We start from the raw sequence: 24,170 nt of genomic DNA, 5'->3' as shown, positions 1-24,170 counted from the left end.
AAACCATAGAAATACCATGAATTATGAATGACTTCTGTTAGGTGATGAACTTTCAGAGTGATAATTTTAAATTTATTACATTTTTGTACAGTTTTTTTCATATCAGGTGAATGATACTAGATTAGCTTTATCATTAAGGGAATAGTAACTGTTAAATATATAAGTATTAAATGGCTAGTTTGATCATCTTGAAGTATATGTAAACTTCAATTTAGATTTGAATATATTTAGTGTTCTATAAATATTATAAAAGTATAACTGTTTGTATTTTTATTATTTTTAATTTTTTAAAATTTACTTTAATTGGAGGCTAATTACAATATTGTGGTTTTGCTGTATTTTTATTTATAATTCTAGAAGTGTTCTAAACTTTGGTAAGTAGGAGCAGATTTTGGGGGGATTAACAGCTTTCATAAGCTTTCCTCTCTCCCTTTCCAAATAGAATATATTTTTTCTTTTTAAGTAATTTTACATATGAATATAGTTTGTAGCTTTTAAAGAAACTAAGATAGCTTTACAGCTGATGATGTGGTTTAGAGTTAAAACCAATTAATTTTTCTTTTTGATTAAAAGCGTGTTCTCTTAACATAAAAATGTAGATATTTATATTAACTCTATTTTAGAATTAAATAATAGAGCTATTTTGATTCAGTCTCAGAAACTGGCATTTTCCTAAAGAACTTTTTTAGTTGTGTCAGAAAGTACATCTATTTACAGAAAAACAAAAGCGGAAGCACCAAGAGGCTCAACATTTGAGATAATATTCCATAATCTTTTCAGTATTATAAACTTTTTGTTTTTAGGAGTCCAGGAGTAAGTTCTAATGTAAGTAGTGCATGTTTGACTATGAAGTAACTCATGTTCATCATGTGGATTTAACCTAAAGTCAGTCTAGTAAACAATCTGATCTGGTCCAACCTTTGCAGATTTGGACCGACATCAGTTGGTAAATCTTTAAGGAAATTACCTCTATTTCCTATCTAAGTTTTTGCCAGCATGTATCCCATTGGTTAGAGTTAAAGTAATCTCTTGTAATGTCATGCTTTATATTGTTTTTTTTTAATGAGAAATTAAAAATATCCTGCTGGATTCATTTAATAAAATAAGAATATATTTTAGAAAAACATGGGCAGATTATGGTCGTAGGCAGAGAAAAGGCTAGTTACATAAGAATAGGACATTGAGGCATCATCATTAATAATTTAAGGAGCTGAAAGTTTGTGAGGGCAATGATGTTTAAGATGAGAGATATAATAGATGATAGAACTGGTTTGGAATGTGGAAAAGGCAAAAGTTAAATCTTAAAGACACAGTAAAGACTTTGTTCCCTGTAAACAGAATTTGGTGAGGAGGAACATGGTTGAGGAAGCAGTATATCTTGCCATCATTTAAAATAAAATCCAGTAGTAAGTGTAAGAAAGATAAGATGGATATGTTACAGCGTATTAAAAGAACATAAAAAATGATGCTTTCAGTTTAATTTGCTCATAGTTTTATGTTTTTGATTGGGGGTATTTAGAGTCTTTCTGATAAGAATTGGTACATACTTAGAAACCAGGGATTTTCTGATACTAGTTTCAGAAAAATAACTTGATAATTCTGCAAAAAAGATTATATATTTGGTAAATGTATTCAAATCATTTATATATTTTTCTCTGTAATTAGGGAATATTTAGCCACTCCTGTCCTGTATTACCACAGAAAATCAAAAATTATAGAAAAGTAGTTGTTGATACAGTTTCTATTAATGCTAGAAATTATTTATCAATATTATATTTACTGGTCTCTGATACCAGCTATAATATGATATATCATTGACTTCATAAAAGCCGTCTAAGAAAAAAGAGGAACACGTGGTAGTCAAACATACTAATTATTTGACATTTTTATTTCAGAAACATTAAAATGTGGAATGGTATAGGAAAACATTTTATATCATACAATAGTGTTTCATGCAAAACAGTAGACCATGTGGGCAGTTATTAGAATTTTTTTTCTACTATGCAATTTGTTAGATAAGAGATGTGCCAAGGTGCCTGTCCCCCTATTTTTATATTCTGGGAGGATAGAAGAATATGTAAACGGCTTACTGTATAGTATGGTGTGATAGTAGATTCAGAGTTAAAGAGAAAGTTAGGATTAACTCTGTGTGGCAGGGTACCTTATAGAGGTAGTAGTCTTGAGCTCAGTTTTGGATAGTACATGAAGATTCACTTAGATTTATATTTCAGACAGTGTATTTGGAACGATGTTAATATATTCTTTGAGTCTAGTTCTGAAACTTCAAGTATTTGCAAAACAATATCCTAGCTATTACTCATTCAATGAAGTTTATTACATAGCTAATTCATACTTTTTGTTTGCTATTAATACAAAATGTCTTAGTTTACCTTCTTTCCCCACCCCCTTTTCTTCTGCTTTGTCCTGTTAGTTTGTGTTAACTACAGTGTTAACTACAGTGATAGAAGGTATTTTTATACAGCAGGAAGAAAGGAGCTCAGTATTTGAAAATTTATTCAAAACTCTTACCTTTTATTACCTTGTTTCTTTTTCTTTGGCTTGTTAATACACTGAGAAAGATAAAAGGAACCTTGCTACTAGGAAGGAGAATGTAACATTTGCAGATCTTGTGTGTAACATGCCAGGGAGGAGATTCGTCAGAAGACAGAGTAGTCAGATTTGCATTAAATCGCTGCCTGCTGGTTCAGAATGAATTTAAAAGCAGCAAGACTAGAGAGAGCCCAGTTAGTGCAGTGCAGGAATCCTAGCCAGATAGTGACCTGGGATCTGATGGTGACAGGAGAGCTAAAGTTTTGTGGTGCGCTTACTATGTACTCTTCTAAGATTTTATGGTAGTAGGTCATTTAATCCTCAAGCACAGCGCTCACATAGGCGTTCTTCTCATTTTGGACGTGAGCAGTATGAAACAGCCATTTGTCCGAGGTCAAATAGGAAGTGACTGAGCCCCAGATTGAACCTTACAATTTTGGCTTCAGGGCTTACACTCTTAACCACAAATTTACAAACTGTTTAGAATGTGAAGCCTGCAGGACTTAGTAATTAAAGGAGAATGTGGTGAGTGAAACAGGCTCTGTGCAATTGTCAGCGGAGAGAGAGAGAACACATGTCTGCAAGTCTTAACATCCCAGGGGGCAAATGATTCCTATCTTACAGAAACTCAAGTCTGTTTGAAAGTTCAGTTGACAATAATATTTTAAGAATAAATCCTGATAGCCCTAGCTCATTGCTTCTCAAATGGCTGTAATCTTTTTTTCTTCTCACTAGAAGTATTTCTGAATAGGTCGCACATAGTTTCTTACTTATAGCAGTCTCAGTGAGTTGAGGAAAATTTGTTATTCTTTACTGTGTAGGATGCATGTCAATTTAGATAACTTTTTTAGAAGTGACAAGAGGAAATTTAAAGTACTTATATAATGTCATTTGAAAAATACTAGTTTGAAGTAGCTTATGAACTTAGACAATATTTTTAAGTGTTTTTAAGCCCTGAGTTAGTAAAGCAAGGTGTTTGAATAGCCTTTCTTTTGTTTTTGAGAATATTCTAAAAATATTTTTTTCTTTTTTTACTGTTTTAGACAGATGGTAGGTTTTAAGACTTATTAGACTGGAAATTTTCTCAATCTTACAATGAATGAACTTCAGCTAATGATAGATTTAGTGGTTTAAATTTAGAAAATGTTACTCTTTTTCTCTTTTTTGTTTTCAGAAATATAGTTAGAAATTTGACTTTATTTTGGAGGCAAAACTAATAGTTAACATCTAAAAGTGTAGTTACTACTTTAAAAATACTTAACAAAATATGAGTCAGCTGAGGAAATACTTATATAAGGAAATATTTATATAGAATATACTTATCACTCTGATCATTCAAATTTTTCTCCAATAGATGTTTGTTAAGTGCCTACCATGTCTTAAGCACAATTCTGGGGATTGGAAATAACCAGGGTTCACCCAGGCAGACCTCCTGTTTACATACTAGCCTAGTCTGTTTCTTACACTACTTTGCTGTATGTGTGTGAGAGAGAGAGAGAGAGAGTTAAATGGAGATAGACTTTCTTGGAATTTGAATTCTACTGATGATCTCAGCAATCATTATTTTTCTACATCTGAGGGACATTCATGAGCAAATGTGCAAAGTAAGCCTAAAGTAGTTAAGCAGCATTTGGTTTTCAGTATTTTAATAAGGTCTTCAGAAAGTAGATACATAGAGTTCAAGAAGGCATAAATATAGCATGCATGACTTGAGAGCTTTCCTTTATAATGTGACATAAATGTAATATTTAATTTTCTTTCTACATATAATGTAACTGGATATTCATTACTTTTCTACTATCTGTAAAAAAAAAGTCAGATAGGTAATCTCCTTAAGTGTGAAATTTCACTCTTCATATATATGAAATATGTAAAATGTAACTGGATATTCCATTACATTATTATAATGTAACATGTAAATGTAATGTATCATTCTCTGTATAAAATAATGTAACTGGTCACCAGTTACATTATATATATAAAGAATGAAATGTCACAGTCAAGGAGTAAATTACATATTTGACTTTTTTTTTTTTTAAACAAATAGTAATGACTGCAGTTTGGTCCAACATGGATTGTATCTGAGCCACCATCCTAATATTCCAAATTACCACATCTTGAAGTTCACTCTCAGTTTGCGCATTACTTCTTCTGTAATGAGATTCTTCTTTTTAGTCTGTACTGAATCCCCAACCAGTTTGAGGTTCTATACTTTCTTGAACCTGGACTCTCTAATTTCTGTTCTATTAGTGGAAATTTATCTTCTTCAAAAGGTTGTTTTGCGTTGGACTCTTACTTTCAGACATTTGAGAAGGTAGCTTTTTGTGCTGTCCATTAACAAGATACATTGTCCTTTGTCTGAAAATCCTATCTAACACTTTATCTTGTTTATTTAAAAATTAGATTGAATAACTGCCCATTTCCTTTTTTATTTTCTTTCAACTTGATTAAAAGGTTTCCAGGGACAGAATTATTCTCTTCTAGACCTATATAAAAATAGAACTACATTTAACTCTTCATGTAGTCAGCATTTCTTAGTTGCAAATGTGTAATTGCCTAAAATCTGGAAGGAATTGACTTTTATAAAGGCATATTATGTTGAGTTGTTCACTTCTTTACTTTTTGAGGGGTAAACTATTACTGTCATTTTAGGAATCTTTACCAGTGTCACCTGTACTTTAGAAACAAGATAAAATACTAAAAAGATGGCAAGATATCAAGCTATGGCCATGCTCTAGACAAGTAATAGAAAAACGAATTAACTGTGGTGTCAACGTAAGTGTGAGGACATTACCCTTGGAAGAGGCATCAGTGAGGCATTGATCTAGAACTCAATTCATGCTTGCAATTAAGAGAATATAGTAAAAGATCTGTGATAATTATCTATGTATAGTTCTGACCCTTAGAAGAAAAATACAAAATAGTATGAAATATAATGTATATAATAAGTAACTTTTCATATCTCCTAAAATGATAATCATTTTATGATTATCAATAATTCTATAGATTCTTGGAAGGAGCATGGTATTTTAAGTGAAGATATTTTTTCTTCACATCTCTGAAACGTTAATTTGCAACTCTCACATGTCAGCTGTATATCCTTCAAGTGACCAAATTGTATCCAGTTTCATATAAGGTGTGTATAGTTGCCAGTAAATTTTTAAGCCAGGTTCTTTTTTTTGCCTTTTACATAAGTATGGTAAATCCTCAGTTTTTACTTTTGTAGGGTGAATAAAACAGTTCAGATTCACTAATGTATTTCCTATAAGAAGTATAATTAGCAGTTTTTAAGATTTCCATTAGTAGGGATTACATACTCTGATTTTTGTTTCTGAATTTTCAGTACTAGTAAGTTAGACTGAATCATGATTGCTACTTGAATATTCTGTGGCTCATCTCTGGCATTAAGTATAAGATAGGCTTTGAAGAGAAGTTTAATTTTTCTGTAATATTAAATAAATTGATTTTTCTTAATTATATCTTAATTAACCCCTAAATTTAATAGCCAAAAAATTCATCCTTTGACTTCTTGCTCACAGTTGTAGGTAATTATTTTAATCCAATTACTAGTCTGTGATGAAGTGCTCCCTACTGTATGCTTGCCCTGCTTTCACCTAGAATCTAGGGCCATTACTTTCTGTAGCCATTTCAGTGAGCTGCCATAGTTCTCAGTCTGTACTGTCACCTGATCCAAGCATGCGCCAAAGTTTCCACTGTTTCTGGCACCTGTCTGCTGAATCTGCTTTGCAAAACCCTTCGTTCTTTGAGCTTTTGCTTTAGCCAAAAACCAAATTTAAGAAATCCTTTGGAGCGTGGACATAACACCATTTGCTTCCTTAGCCCTCCTGTTATGTAACTCTTTAGCTTTTATTAAACTTGTAAATACTTTATTAACTACAGCAGTGGCATCCCCATGTGCAGTTGTGTGGCTCATGTGTCAAAATAAAGGCTGCTTGTGAACTTGTCAGAGAGTATGAATGCTCTACTTGCGCTGCTTTCAGCTTTTTGTTGGTTTTTTGTTTGTTTTTTTTAAATCAGCCACTTATTCTTTCATAGTGTTTGGTTTAATTATCTGATTATTTTATGTGTTATACCAAGGTAAGTTTGATGTAGATAAACTTTGTATTCTATGTGGTTACATGTATCTCATAGTAATTATGATTACATACTTTTTCCATTTAGGCATGCTGGCCTTTCTAAATAGATAGATCTCAAACTTAAAATAAGTAGCTTCTTCCAAATTTTTCATTAATTTAAAAAAATATAATACTGTTGATTACATCCTGTAAAATTTTTAAAGCAGAAAACTGCCATGTATTACCATGTAGCAAGATGTAGGCAAACCTAATGTGAGAAAATCTAATTTATAAAAACGTAGTATATGATTATTTGATTTAGTAAATATTATTGTAAACTTCCAGAATGATTTGAAAAGTAAATTGCAGGTTTTACTATTACGTTTTAGAAAGTCGACTTTTCATTTTACATAGTTTTTCAGGAAAATAATTTTTTTCTAAGCTGAGATATAGTTCTCTTATTTTTGCTATCTTTTTCGAAAATCATAAGTAACTTGATAGATGGAGCAACTAGTTGAATGATAGTTTATCTTATGATATAAAATTTCCCTATTAGGAAAAGATGATGTTAATAGATGTCCAAATTAATCTGGAAACTTGTATGTCCTAAAAAGAGAGAATGGATATGAAAGTGTTTTTGTGCTCTTAATGTCTACATTTCAGCTAGGAATATGAAGAAATTCTTTAACGTAGTAGCATATGTGCAAAATAGGGCCACCTAATTGTCTCACCCATTTCTGAATTCGTAATATTGATTGCTAACACCATATTGTAGTATTTTCTATTTCTTTTCCTTCTTTATCTCGTACTTTGATCTTTTCCTCAGTTTCCTGGAGTTTTGTGTTTCTTTCTTCTCTTCTGAAAGAAAGTTTTAGGGTAGCACGGTCTTGGATCTAAGACTTTAACGCAAGAACTGGCTGGCATCATTTGTAGTTCTGGTTTTTATCTCCTCACTTCTTTTTGCTGATCTCCCTGTGGGGGAAACAAAATTCCACCATAGGAATGTGAGCTATAACAAGCCTTTTAACCTTTCTTTACTTTGCTGTCTTCAGTATTTCACTAGTGAGTATGATTCTACTTATTCTACTTATTTTGGAAAACGTATTTGAAAACTGCATATGTACAGAAACTCAGAAGGCTTTTGGATTGTTGGATTTTTAGTTGTAATAGTGCCTTTTTAATGTGAAAGATTTACAGTAAAAGCTTAGCATCTTATTTAGAGTTGATCAGGTTTTTTGTTTTCCAAATTGTTCCCAAACGGAATTGGCCACAAAAAAAGAAACAATTTAGGATATGCTGATTATAGACCATTTCTGTTTTTAACATCTTTGGGCAGGAAAAGCTAACTATATATGCAGCTGCTGTTCATCAGTAGTTTGCAGCTAAATGCAAGTAATTAGAAAGTGTATGTGACAGATGTTCCATCTATAATGCTCCATTGCAAGCAATGTTGGGCTACTCTATGGTAATAAAATGTGATTCTGTGATTTGAAAGCATTTTCTTAATGACAGAGCTATATATGGAGTTGCAGTGTTCTTTCTGAAATTTGTCCTTATGTACATTAACTAGATTCTTTGTACTAATGTTTTCAATGTATTTGCTTTCTTTCTTTTGAATTGGCCAGTCCCTTTATTTCTTGTCACTTTGCTTCAGGACCCACATCTCTTTAGAAGGATGGCTATAGATGGCTTTCTGCTTTTTAATGTTGATAAATCTATGCCTTGCAGAGAACCCAGAATGTATTGCATTATTAAAAATTAAGTACAGGAAATGAAATCGGCATTTAAAATAAATTTATGGATATGACTCAAGGTGCTCACTCAGTGAGGTGAGACATAGGAAGTCATTTTAGTTTAAGATTAGAGTCTGAAAACTCTGGGTCTACCTTTCAAATTGTATTTCATAAAACAGATCCCTATAGATAGCCCTAAAGCAAAAAAGCAAATAGAACTAGATGATTTATTTTCTAGCACCTGAGTTTAAAATGTTAAACTTCTTGAGACGTAGCATTAAATGAAAATGTTAATAAGCTTTTTGAGAAGTAGCATTTTAAAGATGTGAAGTTTGAAACCTGTTGTAGAATAGTAGTTCTTTGCCTTCCAGAGTATGCGTACTTTAAATATTTCTTGTTCAAATAGACAATATGCTATTGAGTAGTGAACTGATTTAAAATTTATTTTTCAGATGAACCAGAAACTCGAGATGCATGGTGGGCAGAAATCAGACAAGAAATAAAATCCCATGCCAAAGCATTAGGCTGTCATGCTGTAGTGGGCTACAGTGAATCAACTAGCATCTGGTAAATGATAATAACAACTTGATTTTCTAGATGCTGTAGCTTACAGATTGTCATCTGAAAGGGGAAAAGCTTTATGCAGACACGGAGAAAAGAAGAAAAGTGGATTGATCCAGTTAGTGTGGGCTTTTTTAGAATACATCAAGAGGAGGTTCATATGCTATCTTTACTGCTTAATTAATGTGAAACTTCAGGAAAATTGTTTTACTCCTCCAAGCCTCAGTTTATACATTGGAGACAATAACTACCTGTCAGTTAAGGTTATTGAGGCATTAAATGAGAATATAATACTGGCACACAGCAAGTATTAACTCCAAGCCTACTTTACTCCAGTTTGTGACTCCACCAGCTCCTTCCTCTGGGATTTTGAAACTCTTAATCTATTGTAAACAAACCGCCGTGTGTCTTTCAAGTTCATTTGTAAACTCTTTCTGCCTTCATTAATTAACTATAACTTAACTTTTTCCTACCAACAAATCTCCCTAACGCTACCCAGTTAGGAAGGGACCTCCATACTCTCAGTTCTCAATTTCTTTTTCTCCTGTCTTTCATTTGGACAACTTCTTCCCCATTTAAGTCCGTGCCAATCCACTGTTCAGGATTTTCTACCTCCAAAACTTTTTTCTGTTCTTCTTTTTCCTGCCCATCTCCTCCAGTTAAACACAATTATCTCCCTTCTAACAGTCTGTCATTGTGCTTTCTCATTCTCAAGTCCTCTATCCTTAGTTGACTTTCAACCTTATTTTGATTTCATTATTGCATGAAACTGTTCCTCTTTAAAAATTTGAAACCATACAATTTCACTTTTGGATCACAACCTGGTATTTTCCTACTTATCCCATTTGCTTATTTATTTCTGGTTTATTTTGACCCTTCTCTTAATCAAGAGTTTTCCCAGTTCCTTACTTAGGTTCTGACTTTACTTGCTGTCTGCCATCCTTGAACCCTACTTTCCACTCCTTCAGAAGTTGGTAATAGATGTCATCTAGACACTGTTTGCGGAGAAGGCAATGGCATCCCACTCCAGTACTCTTGCCTGGAAAATCCCATGGATGGGGGAGCCTGGAAGGCTGAAGTCCATGGAGTCGCTGAGGGTCGGACACGACCGAGGGACTTCACTTTCACTTTTCACTTTCATGCATTGGAGAAGGAAAGGGCAACCCACTCCAGTGTTCTTGCCTGGAGAATCCCAGGGACGGGGGAGCCTGGTGGGCTGCTGTCTATGGGGTTGCACAGAGTCGGACACGACTGAAGTGACTTAGCAGCAGCAGCAGACACTGTTTGACCTTAGGCTGTCTTATTTTTCCACCTTCTGTTGGGTAATACTTAACTGCCAGCTATTACATGGATAACTTTCTTGTGGTGGTGCTGATCATTTTTGTTGGAGAAAAAATGATTAGCCTGTAATAAATGAGGATGTTACAGAGCCATGCTGTTTAATTCTCTAAGGATCCTTTTTTTTTTCTTTGCAGACCATATATTATACTCTTTTTAAAAAACAACTTTAGTGATATATAATAGGCATATAATCTCACATGTTTAAAGTACATTACTTTGAAAAGTTCTCACATAACTTGTATGTGAAACCATAAAAGTCATGAAACCATTATTATCATGAAACCATTAGCATCAGTCATGAAACCATAAAACCATTAGTGTCATTGAGACAGTCAACACATATATCACCCCCAAAGCTTCTCTATGTTCCTTTGTACTCTCTCCCTTCAGTCCCTTCTCATCCCACCCCTGTCATAGGATATACTGCTGATCTGCTTTCTATCACTAGAATAAGTTTTCACTTTTACAAAATTTTACGTAAATAGAATCTTAACATTATGCACTCCTTTTTTCACTCAGCATGTTTAAGTTGAGATTAAATTGAGTGTCATCCCTGTAACAGTTAGCAAGAACCCGTTCCTTTTCATTGCTGAGTAGTACTCCTTTGTATATATTATCCTCTTGAACTGCTCTATTCTCATTGTAGCTGTTCTACTTTTGTTAACCTACTAACCTTGTTAGGCTTATCCTGCCTTTCTTCCCAGTAAATAGTCTTGCTCTATTTGTGGATTTATTTTCATATACTTTCAGCTCTTAGGGGTATAGTTTTAGAAGACATAGTTCTTACCATCAGATTCACATTCTCCTGGAGAATTATGACAAGCATAATACATGTTATGGTAGAGATATCCCAGGATATCTTAGGATCCTAGAGGGCGATAGGAGGATTGGAAGAAAGTTTTAATGAAGTAACTGAAGCTTGAACTGTATCTTGAGAGATGAGTTATATCAATGAAGAGAAAAGGCATAGGGAGGGTTTTCAGGGTGAAAAGAATAGCATGTGGAGAAGGCCAGAGGTGTGGATTCAGTTGCTGGAGATAAGTCACAGATGCAGAAGTCTACAGAAATGAGTCCAATTCATTTACTTAGAAGTTTGCATTCACCTGATGTAAGCTTCTGTTTTCCCTGGAGACCTCAGAAAATTTTTGTATTTAAATCCTGTCTTTACTAGTTTTTTTTCTGTTCTAACCCGTCCTACTTACTATTACTGGATTTAGTTCCCTACAGTGCACACCTTGAAATGCACACCTGCTCTAGTAGCTCTTTGATTCAGCGCCTTCTGTGGCTTTGTGTTTTTTTCATATTCTCGGTGTGCATTTAACCGTTAGAAGCCTGGCCTCTTGCAGATCATTTCTTTTATGGCCTTGCTTCTTATTCATTTACTTTGTTTCAAGTGTATTGTCCCTAGGTTGCTACTTTTCCCATTAGCTTTCGGTGATCTCATTCATAATTCAATAAATATGTTGATTGTTTTTTGGCTTTCAAGTTGGGTAATATGCAATGAAGAGTTTCAGATAATTCTTTGGAAAATCGGTTTTTATCATATATATAATATGATGTAGCTTAAGCTCTGTCTAGTATACTTTGGATGTTTGTGTCAGTTGTCTTTTTATTATTAAGTTTAAATTAAGCTAAAGCAATATAGATATTTACATAGTTGTGCTTTTAGAATAATTTTAATAAAATTCAATATTCATTTAAAGAGTATTTTATTACAGTTTAATGGGCTATTGCTGGATTCAGCAATATAGTGTGTTACTACTATTATTTTGAAACATTCCAGTCTTTATAAGCTTTGCCATATTTTAAAGGAATTGTCACTAATACTAATCTTTTACAATTTTTAAGTGGCAAAGAATACTCTTCCTCTTCATTTTAACAATATTACTTCTATTTTCTATCCTGGATTTAGGAGGTAATCCTGTGATAATAATATTTAGTAAAGTCTATCTTAAATTTAAATTGTCACCTTGGTAATGACTTTGATATTTAACATTTTCCAAAGTTAGACTGCCTGAAAATATTAACTTGGTTATGTTTTTTTTTTTTTCTCTTGTAGTGAAGAGGTCTGTATTTTATCTGCATCCGGCACGGCAGCTGTACTGAACCCTAGATTTTTGCAGGATGGCACCGTGGAGGGCTGTTTGGAACAGAGGTTGTCACGACAGCATGGCTTATTTTCCTTAAGGGTAGAGAAGGGAAAGTTTGACTTTCTTCTTCTCAGAGCTGGGATAATCCTTCTCTATGAGGGTGGGTTACACGGGTGAGGTGCAGAAATCAGGACCAGGCACTTGACTGATTTTTACCTAATCCATAGCAACACCGTAGCAACTAACAAGTATTGGGTTCTGCACTGCATGACGCACATTGTTATTTCTAATAGCTCAGTAAATGGCACATATGATTACCAATTGAAGAATTTCAGGTATTTGTTTTTGTGTTTGCTACAATGTAGAAATAATTTCTTTTGAGTTTTCTCTTCCTTTCTTTTCCTTTTGTTTTACCTCCAAAATAGGAAAAGGTCATGAAACAATTTCCATAAAGAAAATTCCTAATTTATAAAACAGACACTATGCTGTATGAAAATTATATATAAAAGCTTCAATTATGTATAAAAATCTTGTGAAATATGACTTTAAGATATGTGAAAGAGAAAGTAAAAATGAAAGCATTAGGTAAAATGAGACTGCTTTTTGGTTTATTTGATTATTGGTTCCTTTAATCTGTTAGTGTCGATAAATAAAAAGATGAGGTTATCAACTATATATACAAAAAGCTGTAAGTTTGATACCAGAGCTTGCCTGAATAATATAAATCTTAAATACTTCTTACCTAACACTATGCATATTTTTCCCCAGTATTAATGTATAGTATATATTAAGGAAGAAAGCCAAAAAAAAAATCTATACGTTATCAAATTTACTGTAAATTTGAAAGTCTCTATGTAGCCAAGAAAAATATGTTACAAAGACCTTGGTTAGTTTCTTTTGTCAGTATTAAAAATGGATTTTGACCATAGTATGTTTCAGAGCATTAAAAGTCATGGTAAATAATAGGCAAGTGAAGGTTGGACGTTTTGAAGTGTACTGAACAATTGGAATATTCTGTTGAGAAAACTGACTTTGCCAGTGAGTTGTCCCCGTGCTGCCATATAGTTCTTGCTTATGTCAGTAGCTTCCATTCTGTAGTAGGTAGAAGCCTAATTTAATGAACAGCCTTTCTCATGCAGTTTGGTTGTTTCCGTATTATGGCTTGGATGGACACATGAAATTATTAGCGCTTACTAAAGAAAATTTGAAAAAATGTAGGAGAGTAGAAGGAAGAAAAAAATTCCCTAGGATGTCAGTATTTAGAGATTATCCATTTTGTACATTTCATATTTCAAATGTTTTCATACTTTTTTTTGCATTTCTTCTTATTTGGGATGATTTTGATCACCTCCTCCTGTACAGTATTATGAACCTCCATCCATAGTTCTTCAGGCACTCTATCAGATCTAATTCCTTAACTCTATTTGTCACTTCCACGGCATAATCTTAAGGGATTTGATTTAATCATACGTAAATGGTCTAGTGGTTTTCCCTACTTTCTTCAATTTAAGTCTGAATTTTGCAATAAGAAGTTCATGATTGGAACCACAGTCAGCTCCTGCTCTTGTTTTTGCTGACTGTATAGAGCTTTTCCACCTTCAGCTGCAAAAATCTGATTCTGGTGTTGACCATCTGGTGATGTTCAGTAGTAGAGTAGTCTTTTGTGTTGTTGGAAGAGAGTGTTTGCCATGACCAATGCATTCTCTTGGCAAAATTCTTTTAGCCTTTGCCCTGCTTCATTTTATACTCTTAAGGCCAAACTTGCCTGTTACTACAGGTATTTCATGACTTCCTACTTTTGCATTCCCGTCTCCTATGATGAAATGGACATCTTTTTTGGTGTTAGTTCTAGAAGGTCTTGTAGGTCGTCACAGAACCATTCAGCTTCTTTAGCATAAGTGGTTGGGGCATAGATTGGGATAACTGTGCTATTGAATGGTTTGTCTTGGAAATAAACAGAGATCATTCTATCATTTTTGATATTGTACCCAAGTACTGCATTTCGGACTCTTTTGTTGACTATGAGGGCTACTCTATTTCTTCTAAGGGGATTCTTGCCCACTAGTAGATATAATAGATATAATGTAGATATAATAGTAGATTTAATGGTCATCTGAATTAAATTCACCCATTCCAGTCCATTTTAGTTTACTGATTCCTGAAATGTTGATGTTCACTCTTGCCATCTCCCGTTTGAACACTTCCAATTAACCTTGATTCATGGACATAACATTCCAGGTTAGGAATGTTTTCTATGCAATATTGTACTTTACAGCATCGGACTTTACATCCATTGCCAGTCACAAAATGCAAAAAGGCAACATGGTTGTCTGAGGAAGCCTTACAAATAGCTGAGCAAAGAAGATAAGTGAAAGGCAAAGGAGAAAAGGAAAGATATATCCATCTGAATGCAGAGGTCCAAAAAATAGCAAGGAGAGATAAGAAAGTCTTCCTCCGTGATCAGTGCAAAGAAATAGAGGAAAACAATAGAATAGGAAAGACTAGAGATCTCTTTAAGAAAATTAGAGACACCAGGGGAACATTTCATGCAAAGATGGGCACAATAAAGGACAGAAATGATATGGACCTAACAGAAGCAGAAGATATTAAGAGGTGGCAAGAATACACAGAAGAACTATACAAAAAAGATCTTAATGACCCAGATAACCACAATGGTGTGATCACTCACGTAGAGCCAGACGTCCTGGAATGTGAAGTCAAGTGGGCCTTAGGAAGCATCACTATGAACAAAGCTAGTGGAGATGATGGAATTCCAGTTGAGCTATTTCAAATCCTGAAAGATGATGCTGTGAAAGTGCTGCACTCAGTATGCCAGCAAATTTGGAAAACACAGCAGTGGCCACAGGACTGGAAAAGGTCAGTTTTCATTCCAATCCCAAAGAAAGGCAATGCCAAAGAATGTTCAAACTACCACACAATTGCACTCATCTCACACATTAGCAAAGTAATGCTCAAAATTCTCCAAGCTAGGTTTCAACGTTACGTGAACCATGAACTTCCAGATGTTCAAGCTGAATTTAGAAAAGGCAGAGGAACCAGAGACCAAATTGCCAACATCTACTGGATCATATAAAAAGCAAGAGAATTTCAGAAAAAATCTGTTTCATTGACTGTGCCAAAGCCTTTGTGTAGATCACAGTAAATTGTGGAAAATTCTTAAGCAACAGTTAGAACTGGACATGGAACCAGCAACAGACTGGTTCCAAATAGGGAAAGGAGTACATCAAGGCTATATATTGTTACCCTGCTTAATTAATGTATATGCAGAGTACATTATGCAAAATGCCAGACCTGGGTTAAGCACAAGCTGAAATCAAGATTGCCGGGAGAAATATCAATAACCTCAGATATGCAGATGACACCACCATTATCACAGAAAGTAAAGAGAAACTAAAGAACCTCTTGATGAAGTGAAAGAGGAGAGTGAAAAAACTGGCTTAAAACTCAGCATTCAGGAAACTAAGATCATGGCATCTGGTCCCATCACTTAATGTCAAATAGATGGAAAACAATGGAAATAGTGACAGACTTTATTTTATTGGGCTCCAAAATCACTGCAGGTGGTGATTACAGCCATGAAATTAAAAAACGCTTGCTCCTTGGAAGAAAAGCTATGACCAACCTAGACAACATATTAAGAAGCAGAGATGTTACTTTGCTGACTAAAGTCCATCTAGTCAAAGGCATGGTTTTTCTGGTAGTCATGTATGGATGTGAGAGGTAGACCATTCAAGGAAGCTGAATGCCAAAGAATTGATGCTTTTAAACTGTGATCTTGGAGAAGACTCTTGATATTTCCTTGTACAGTAAGGAGATCAAACCAGTCAATCCTAAAGGAAATCAAACCTGAATATTCATTGGAAGGACTGATGCTAAAGCTAAAGCTCCAATAACTGACTCATTGGAAAAGACCCTGATGCTGGGAAAGATTGAAGGCGGGAGGAGAAGGGAACGACAGAGGATGAGATGGTTGGATGGCATCACCAACTTGATGGACAGGAGTTTGAGCAAGCTCTGGCAGTTGGTGATGGACCGGGAAGCCTCATGTCATGCAGTCCATGGGGTCACAAAGAGACACGAGTGAGTGACTAAACTGAAATGAATGTCATACATTTTAGCACTTTTATTCTTTATGCTTTATGATGTTACACCACCTGTGTTCAAATTTCTGGGAGTTATTTGGTTAAAAGTTGTCCAAATTATCATCTTTCTGTGTCCCCCTTGTACCACATGGCCTTTGGATTCAAACAAACTGACTTTAAAATCTGATGTCTGCTACTTAGTACTTTTTGTGACTGAGCAAATTACTTAGCATCTCAGCTTGGTTTCAGGCCAAGTGAAACTAGGTTTTGTTTCCCTGTGCTTGGCATTATATCGAAGGGGGTGTTCATGTAGCTATAGTTTTCTTACTTAATCTTTAAAAAAAAAAATAGAACGTTTCTGAGTAGATACTGTTGTTCCAGTTTTACAGAGAAGACTCTCAGAGGTTAAATGACTTGCTTAGGCTCACAGCTCTGCTCATATCTGTTTCCCCTGTTACTTCTAATAAGCCAGAATGCCATCCCACCAGTAAAAGAATAATATCTGGGAGAAACTTAATAATTTAGAGGCTTACTGAGAAAATTCTGTGAAATAATGTATACAAAGAATCTATGCAAAGCCTGATTCCTGGGAAATATAGTAACTTGTAAACTTTTAGATGAAACAGAATTGAGAACCCACATCTTTTCAGATTCATGGATATGACTGTGAAATCCTGCTGTTCTCTGTGGAGTTTCCCTCTTCCCTTCCTATTCTCCTGATTTCTTCAGATTTAATGACTGGAAAAGGATTTAATCATTCTAAAGTGATTTCATGAACAGCCTATTACAGTAGACATTTTACGATGAATGGGAAGGTTGTGGGTTATTTTTTTCTGCTTCATGTATGATAAATGTTCATTTCTGAAACACAGGTGTTTTGGTTTCTCTGAAAGGCTACAACAGACATTAGAAATTAGAAACTTTAGAGTGTGCCTAGCTTTGACTTTTTTCCCCTCTTAAATACATTTGTTTCTAACTGTAGATTTTTTTCAGATTGGTAAAGTTTTTTCCCTTAGGAATTATTTTCTGATTTTATGTGTATTATCTTTTCAGATAATAAAAGCATATCACTCTTATTATCTAGCCATTTTTAAAAATATTTAATTTTTAATTGATTGATGATTGGTTTGCAATATTGGTTTGATTTCTGTCAAATATCAACCATTCATTTTTATGTTGTATCCTAAAGAAGAAACCATTGGAATAATAGTGGTTTTTGTCAGGTCATCAAACATAAGAATTTAGGGAAGGGATATATGTATACCAATGGCTGATTCATGTTGAGGTTTGACAGAAAACAACAAAATTCTGTAAAGCAATTATCCTTCAATTAAAAAAATAAAAAAAACATAATTGATAGAAAATGCCTCTCTACTTGTATAAGCCTCTTCTTTCATAACAGTGTGTGGTTCTGATTTCCTGTTTATTTCTTATCAATCATAGTGGTACCTATTATGGTCAAAGTTATGATATAGTTTGTACACAGGTACTGGATAGAGAATATTTGTTTTTGGAAAAATGTGTAGAATTTTTCAAGAATGCCTTTTTTCCCCTTAATGTATCCATATAGGCTAGAAGAAAATTTGCCTGCAGGCTGTGGATTTTGCCATATACCATATGATGAATTGAATATGCCGTTTCCAGCTCATCTCACATACTGCAATAACTGCAGGAAACAAAAAGTTCCTGATGTTCTCTTCACAACCATAGACCTCCCAGTGGATGCAACAGTTATTGGAAAAGGTTGTCTCATTCAAGCAAGGTATGTTTGTGAAGACAGTACTTGGGGTCCTTGAAGGAATGTAGAGTATGAAGTCAAATAGACATATTTGATCCATATGATTTTACTGTATGGAAAATTGGAAGGAAAAATAATCCTCTTTATGAGACTCAGATAAACTTTAATGCAAAAGCAGTCTTAAAAATTGAAATTAGGTACAAATGTTTATTATTATGAAGATTATTAACTAACCTGTCACAGGTGAGGGATGTGACTCAGTATGCTTTAATGACGTTAAATATCTGATACATTTTGGAAGTTGACTTTTTGTTCTTTTTAAGAATGGTGCTATGTGGTTTTTTGTGTTTTTTTTTTTTTTTTTTTTTTTTTTAACAATTTCAGTTAGCTGTTAAGAGTTCTCTTTAAAGTGTGCTGGAATAGGAAATTGGAAAGCACACAGGAAACAGCTGCAGCTATCTAGGTCACTAACAACTGTCAGGCTGCCAAATCCATGGAGCATTTCTGTCCTCATTTTATTTAAGGTCTCAGCAATAATCACACAGCTGATCGTTTTCTCCTTGAAATTCATGACTTCACAATGCCACATGTCCTCTTTTTTCCTGCCTTTATATGTAGTCTTCATTCCTCCTCATTTCTTGTTCCTTGAGAGCCATGAGTTCAGACCCTCTTCTCGAAGCTCTCTCGCTAGTTGAAGTCATCAACTCCTATGTATCTGTATTCTGTCTGTAAGTCTAGGACTCCTAAATGTATAGCTCTAGTTCAGAACTTTATTCTGAGCTTCAGACCCATATACTTTGCTGTCTACTTTATACCCCACTTTCATAAGCATCTCATACTTGTTCCATATTGAACTGCTGATTTTATCCATTTCTTTCATATTGGTCTTTCCTGTTTTCATAAGTGATACTTGCTCTATTCAGTTCTTCATTGCAAATATGGTATTCTTAGACATTGTTCTCTTGCCTAACCTCCCCACATCAGAGTTATTTATATTTCTAATCTATTTCCTTTTTGCTTTCATTCCGTCTTGCATCTTAGACCTTCCATTTAGAATAGTTTTTCTTTCACCTGAGTTATCTCCTTGAGTATTTTTTTGATGGATCTGTTGATGGTGAACTATTTTTACGTGTTTGAAAATGAGCCTATTTTATCTTTAAACAGTATCTTTGGCTAGCAGTTATTTTCTTTAAGCACATTGAAAATACTCTTCCACTGCCTTCTGGCCTTCATTGCAACTGTTGAGAAATAACCTATTAGACTAACTGTTCTTCTTTTGAAGTTTGTCTATTTTTTTCCCTCAGGCTGTGTGCAAGCTATTTTATTTGTCTTGAGTTTTGTTCAGTTTCCTTCAGTTTCCCTGTAGAGTATTAGGTATGGAGTTCTCTTTATCCTAATTGCTATACCTTGGACATCTTGAATTTATAGATTGGTATCTTTCATGTGTTTTAAAAAATTTTAGGTTAGTTCTGTGATTCATCTGTTCTCTCATCTTGATATTCCAATTAAAGTATGTGTCACTTTCTGACTGCCTCTTCTATGTCTGTTACTTTCTTATCTATATTTTTAATCTTTTTATTTCTTTATGTTATATTTTGGATATTTTCTTATCTTTCAGTTCTTTAGTTTTGTCTTCAGCTGTCTTTAATATGCTATTATGCCTAATAATTGGGTTTAAAATTTTTGATTTCCAGAAGTTGTATTTTATTCTTTTTCAAATCTGATATCACATACTATAGTCTGTGTTTGATTCTGTAACTGATTATTTTAATATCTAAAACATTTTTATTTCTGTTGTTTCTGCTGCTTATTGTTCATTGTGTTTTACTTGCTTTGGCAAATATTGTAAAAAGTCCTGTGTGCCCTTCACCTAGCTTCCCCGATTGGTGACATCTTACACAGCTGTAGTAGGGTATCAGCTAGGATATTGACATTGTTATAATGGTTTTAACTATGCTCCAGACCTGAATCAGTTTTACATTTTTAATACTTGCATTCATTTAAGTATTTGTGTGTGTGTGTGTGTGTATATATATGTCTATGCAGTTTTATCCAACAAATAGATGATGTAAACCACCGTCACAGGCGAGATACACAGCTGTTCACCACCACAAAAGAACTTCCTTATGCTACCCACTTATATTTATACCCTGTATTGCCCCTTGCCCTGGTCCTGTGATGCTTTTAGGAAGATTTTTAAAAGTACATAGTTTATCCAGTTTTGTTTTGTTTTTTTTTTTCCTTGTTTTAGGTAGTCTTCTTCAGCAGTTCTCAGAGTGTGGCCCTTAGACCAATAGCATCACCATCCTGGGGGAATGTATAGAAATGCATATTGAGGCTCTGTGCCAGAACTGTTGATTTGGAAACCCTAGGGATGGAGCCCAGCAATTGTTTTTTAACAACTACTGGCCTGAGCAGCCTGGCTTACCAGTTTGGGGATCTTCTCTTCATCTTTTCAGTCAACTTTTTAGTCCAAGCTTTTGTTGTCTGTCACCTAAGTAGCTCTTGTTCACCATTCCCACATCAGTTCTCTTTGCACCATTCTCTGTGTAGCAGTATAAATGATGTCCTAAAATATACATTAGATCATGTTACTTCTTAAAATCTATCTGGCATTCCCATTGCTGGTAGAATAAAATCAAACTCCTCACCATGACCAGTCCTAAAATATTCATGCCCATGCTTAACTGCATCCTCCTCTGTGCTGCCCTCACCTTTGCTCACTTCACTGGAGCTACAATGGTCTCCTTTTGGTTCTTGTAATATGCCAACTTCATTCCATCGTTGTCTTTCTCCAGCAGTCCCAATTCTATTTTGTCTTTAAGATCCTGGCTCAGGTGTTATCTCTGCTCTGAGGCCTTCTGTCCAATTATTCTTTCTTCCCCTGGTTTATTTTCTGCACATACCTGATTCTTAAGTGTTGTCTGCAGTTGGCTTTGTTTCTTTGCCTTTTTTTTAATTACTCCTCCCCTGGAATACAGTCATGAGCAGGGTCTCTGTGTTTTATTCCTTGATCATTGCTCACCACCTAGAACAGTGCCTGGCACATGGTAGATACTCAAGTTTTATATTCTTTTAATGAGTAAATTAACTTTTTTCTCTATTGTCCACCCATTATATGATCATGTGGAGTTATGAAACCTAAGATTTAAAATTATATTCTCTGATGATTTTGATTACTATTTGTTTCATTTCTAGAGATTTTGAGATTTTTTTTTTCCTTTGGTTTATCAAAATGGGACTTTTACCAAAAGTGTATACAGTGAAAAAATGGCAGAAAGGATTATTGATAAAACATAATAAGCCCATCTGAAGCAAGTAAATGTTTTTAATCAAGCACATTTTTATGAAGTTTTAAAAATTGGATATCGCTTAAGATGGTGTCAGGAACACTGTCCACTGACTACATTATTTTCCTTAATAGGTTGTGTCGCTTAAAAAAGAAGGCACAGGCAGAAGCAAATGCCACAGCCATCAGTAATCTCTTGCCATTTATGGAATATGAAGTGCATACTCAGCTAATGAATAAACTAAAACTCAAAGCAATGAATGCTTTATTTGGACTGAGAATTCAGATCACAGTGGGCGAAAATATGTTGATGGGCTTAGCGGTAAGTTTCAAGATGTTTTGTTTTTGTTTTGTGATTCATGTAGTTGTAGATTCTGTTTTATGAGATTCAAAGAGTCTTTTAAGAAGACTTAGCTATTGGCATTAAGACTTCTAAAGGCTAGGGACATTATAAGAAGAAAAGAAATCCAGTGATAGACTTTCAGATACTTTTATATTTCTTTATGAAATTATTTTGAAATTAAATTAATAAACTATTATATAAATTTATATTTATGTTATTATTCTATTTTTGTATTCAGATTATAATTCTTATAGTCACATTTCTAAGAATTACCATGTAGACCTTATTTTGTAAGTTGGCCACCATTGTCTGGACTTTATTATTGTTTATACTTGCTAACATAGGGTTTTTCCTTCTTAGCATTGTTAACATTCCTGCCTCATATACTGCCTTTTCTGATTCTTACTGATCTTTTCTTCTTAATCACTAGGGACACTCATTGTAACTATTGGAGACTTTTTTAGTCTGTACACCTGAATCTCAAGGTCCCAAGAGTAGCTTTCACAATAGGTAATCTCTGATGAGTGTCTCCCGGGTATGTGGCACTGCGCTGCTCTGGAAGGAATGTGGCATTATCTTAACTTTACAAGAGAAGACAGATGCCATAATAGATTGAGACTTGTCCAAAGTGATATGGTCACACATACCAGAGCTCAGTTTCAAATGCAGGCCTGTCTAGTTCCAGAGTTTGTGTTCTCAGCTATGCTGGGTTGTTGCCTCATTAGTGAATGCAGTTAAGAAAGTGTTAAGAGATGGTGCTCTCAGGCTTCATATGGTGTGGAGGGCATTCTAAGTTTGAGCATCAGAGACTGGGTTGTGGGTCCAGTCATGGACATGTGAACAAACCAGGAGAAAGAGCTTCTGGGGACCAGACTTCATAGAGCACCACACGCTTTCCAGGATGGACTTTAACAAAATTGGCAGTTGCTTAAAAATTTTAGTAACAACAACAGCTCTTAAAATTTATGCAACTATCCAGAGTTAAAAGACTTGTCTTCTCTTTTCTCCATTCTACTCCTTTGATGTTAATAATTTGCTGTGGGTACTTTTATACATTTTTTTTTGCTTTCTTTCCTTACAGAAACACATTTAAACATAAAGCACATGTGTGTGTGTGTTTTATCTTGTTTTGTATTTCCCCTAATAGGTTTTCAGTACTAATGACATGCAGTACTGTTACAAAATCAGAATTTTATTTAATTAAATATTTAAAATAAATCTGTATCAGGTTTTCTTTCTTGGTGATTATGAAGTTAGGATGATATAGTGGAAAGTTCTTGGTTTTAAGAGTTTGAAACACATTCACATCTCTTCTCCACATTTATTGATGTGATGTTGAGTAAGCTTCCTATCCTTTCTGAACTTCAGTTTCTTTACTTGCTTTGCATAAGTTTCTTTTTTACTTTCGCCATTTTAAAGATAAACTACTCATTCATGAAATACTTATTTTATTACAGTTTTCAATCATATTTTCCTGAGCTGTTTCTTTCTGTGCACATTAAAGTCCGGTTGTGTGTGCAGAGCCAAGCAAATTGTCCTGTCACTACTGTGTCCGACCTACCCAGGGTTCTCACTGGGAGTAACCAACCCCTGTGCTACCAGTTCTGTTTTTCTGTGTTCTTTTACATATGTCCTGTGCAAACACTGGTGCTAATTATCTTTTTCCTACAGGACAAGGACCATATTTCTGAATATGAATACTGAAGGACTGTTATGATTTAGATTTTTTTTTTCTCATTATTCCCCCATTATTTTTACCAGTCGGCCACCGGTGTGTATTTAGCAGCTTTACCAACGCCTGGTGGTATTCAGATTGCTGGAAAGACTCCTAATGATGGCTCATACGAGCAGCATATATCTCATATGCAGAAGAAGATAAATGACACGATTGCCAAGAATAAAGAGTTGTATGAAATCAATCCTCCGGTAAGTGAAATAAATCTCCATTGTGAATACATAAGTTATTGTCTCAATTTGCTGTCCCTATTACTCATTCTTTCTCCTTCCTTTACATCCATGCTCAAATGTCTTATTTTTTAGGGAAGCCAACTCCAAACACCCTATTGAAAAAATGGTAACTGTCCCATCAATTTTTGATACTTCCATCTCCCTTCAGTGTTTTATTGTTTTCTGTTTCTCTTATTTCTGTGTGTCTTTATGTGTGAAGTATGTTTTTGTGTATTGCTTGTTGCTCCTGGGCTTCCCTGATAGCTCAGTTGGTAAAGAATCTGCCTTCAATGCAGGAGACCTCAGTTTAAATCAGGAAGATCTACTGTAGAAGGGCTAGGCTATCTCCAGTACTCTTGGGCTTCCCTGGTGGCTCAGCTGGTAAAGAATCCACTTGCA

The 24,170-nt window shown here is 34.5% G+C and overlaps 1 protein-coding gene across 11 annotated transcripts in view; it reads left to right on the top strand.

The window, feature by feature from the left end:
- C2CD5 (C2 calcium dependent domain containing 5) overlaps nucleotides 1-24,170 on the top strand; it is a 96,540-nt gene that overhangs the window by 45,802 nt on the left and 26,568 nt on the right. For all 11 annotated transcript variants that reach the window (XM_055571842.1, XM_055571833.1, XM_055571825.1 and 8 more), the window contains 5 exons: nucleotides 8,812-8,926; nucleotides 12,321-12,416; nucleotides 18,025-18,216; nucleotides 21,617-21,803; nucleotides 23,586-23,750. In XM_055571842.1, the coding sequence (XP_055427817.1) occupies nucleotides 8,812-8,926; nucleotides 12,321-12,416; nucleotides 18,025-18,216; nucleotides 21,617-21,803; nucleotides 23,586-23,750 (755 nt within the window). The remainder of the gene's footprint in view (nucleotides 1-8,811; nucleotides 8,927-12,320; nucleotides 12,417-18,024; nucleotides 18,217-21,616; nucleotides 21,804-23,585; nucleotides 23,751-24,170) is intronic.

The sequence above is a fragment of the Bubalus kerabau genome, chromosome 1, assembly GCF_029407905.1.
Source record: "Bubalus kerabau isolate K-KA32 ecotype Philippines breed swamp buffalo chromosome 1, PCC_UOA_SB_1v2, whole genome shotgun sequence".
Taxonomy (NCBI): Eukaryota; Metazoa; Chordata; class Mammalia; order Artiodactyla; family Bovidae; genus Bubalus; species Bubalus kerabau.
The sequence above is the reverse complement of the archived record's forward strand: the minus strand, read 5'-3'. Positions and strand labels throughout refer to the sequence as shown.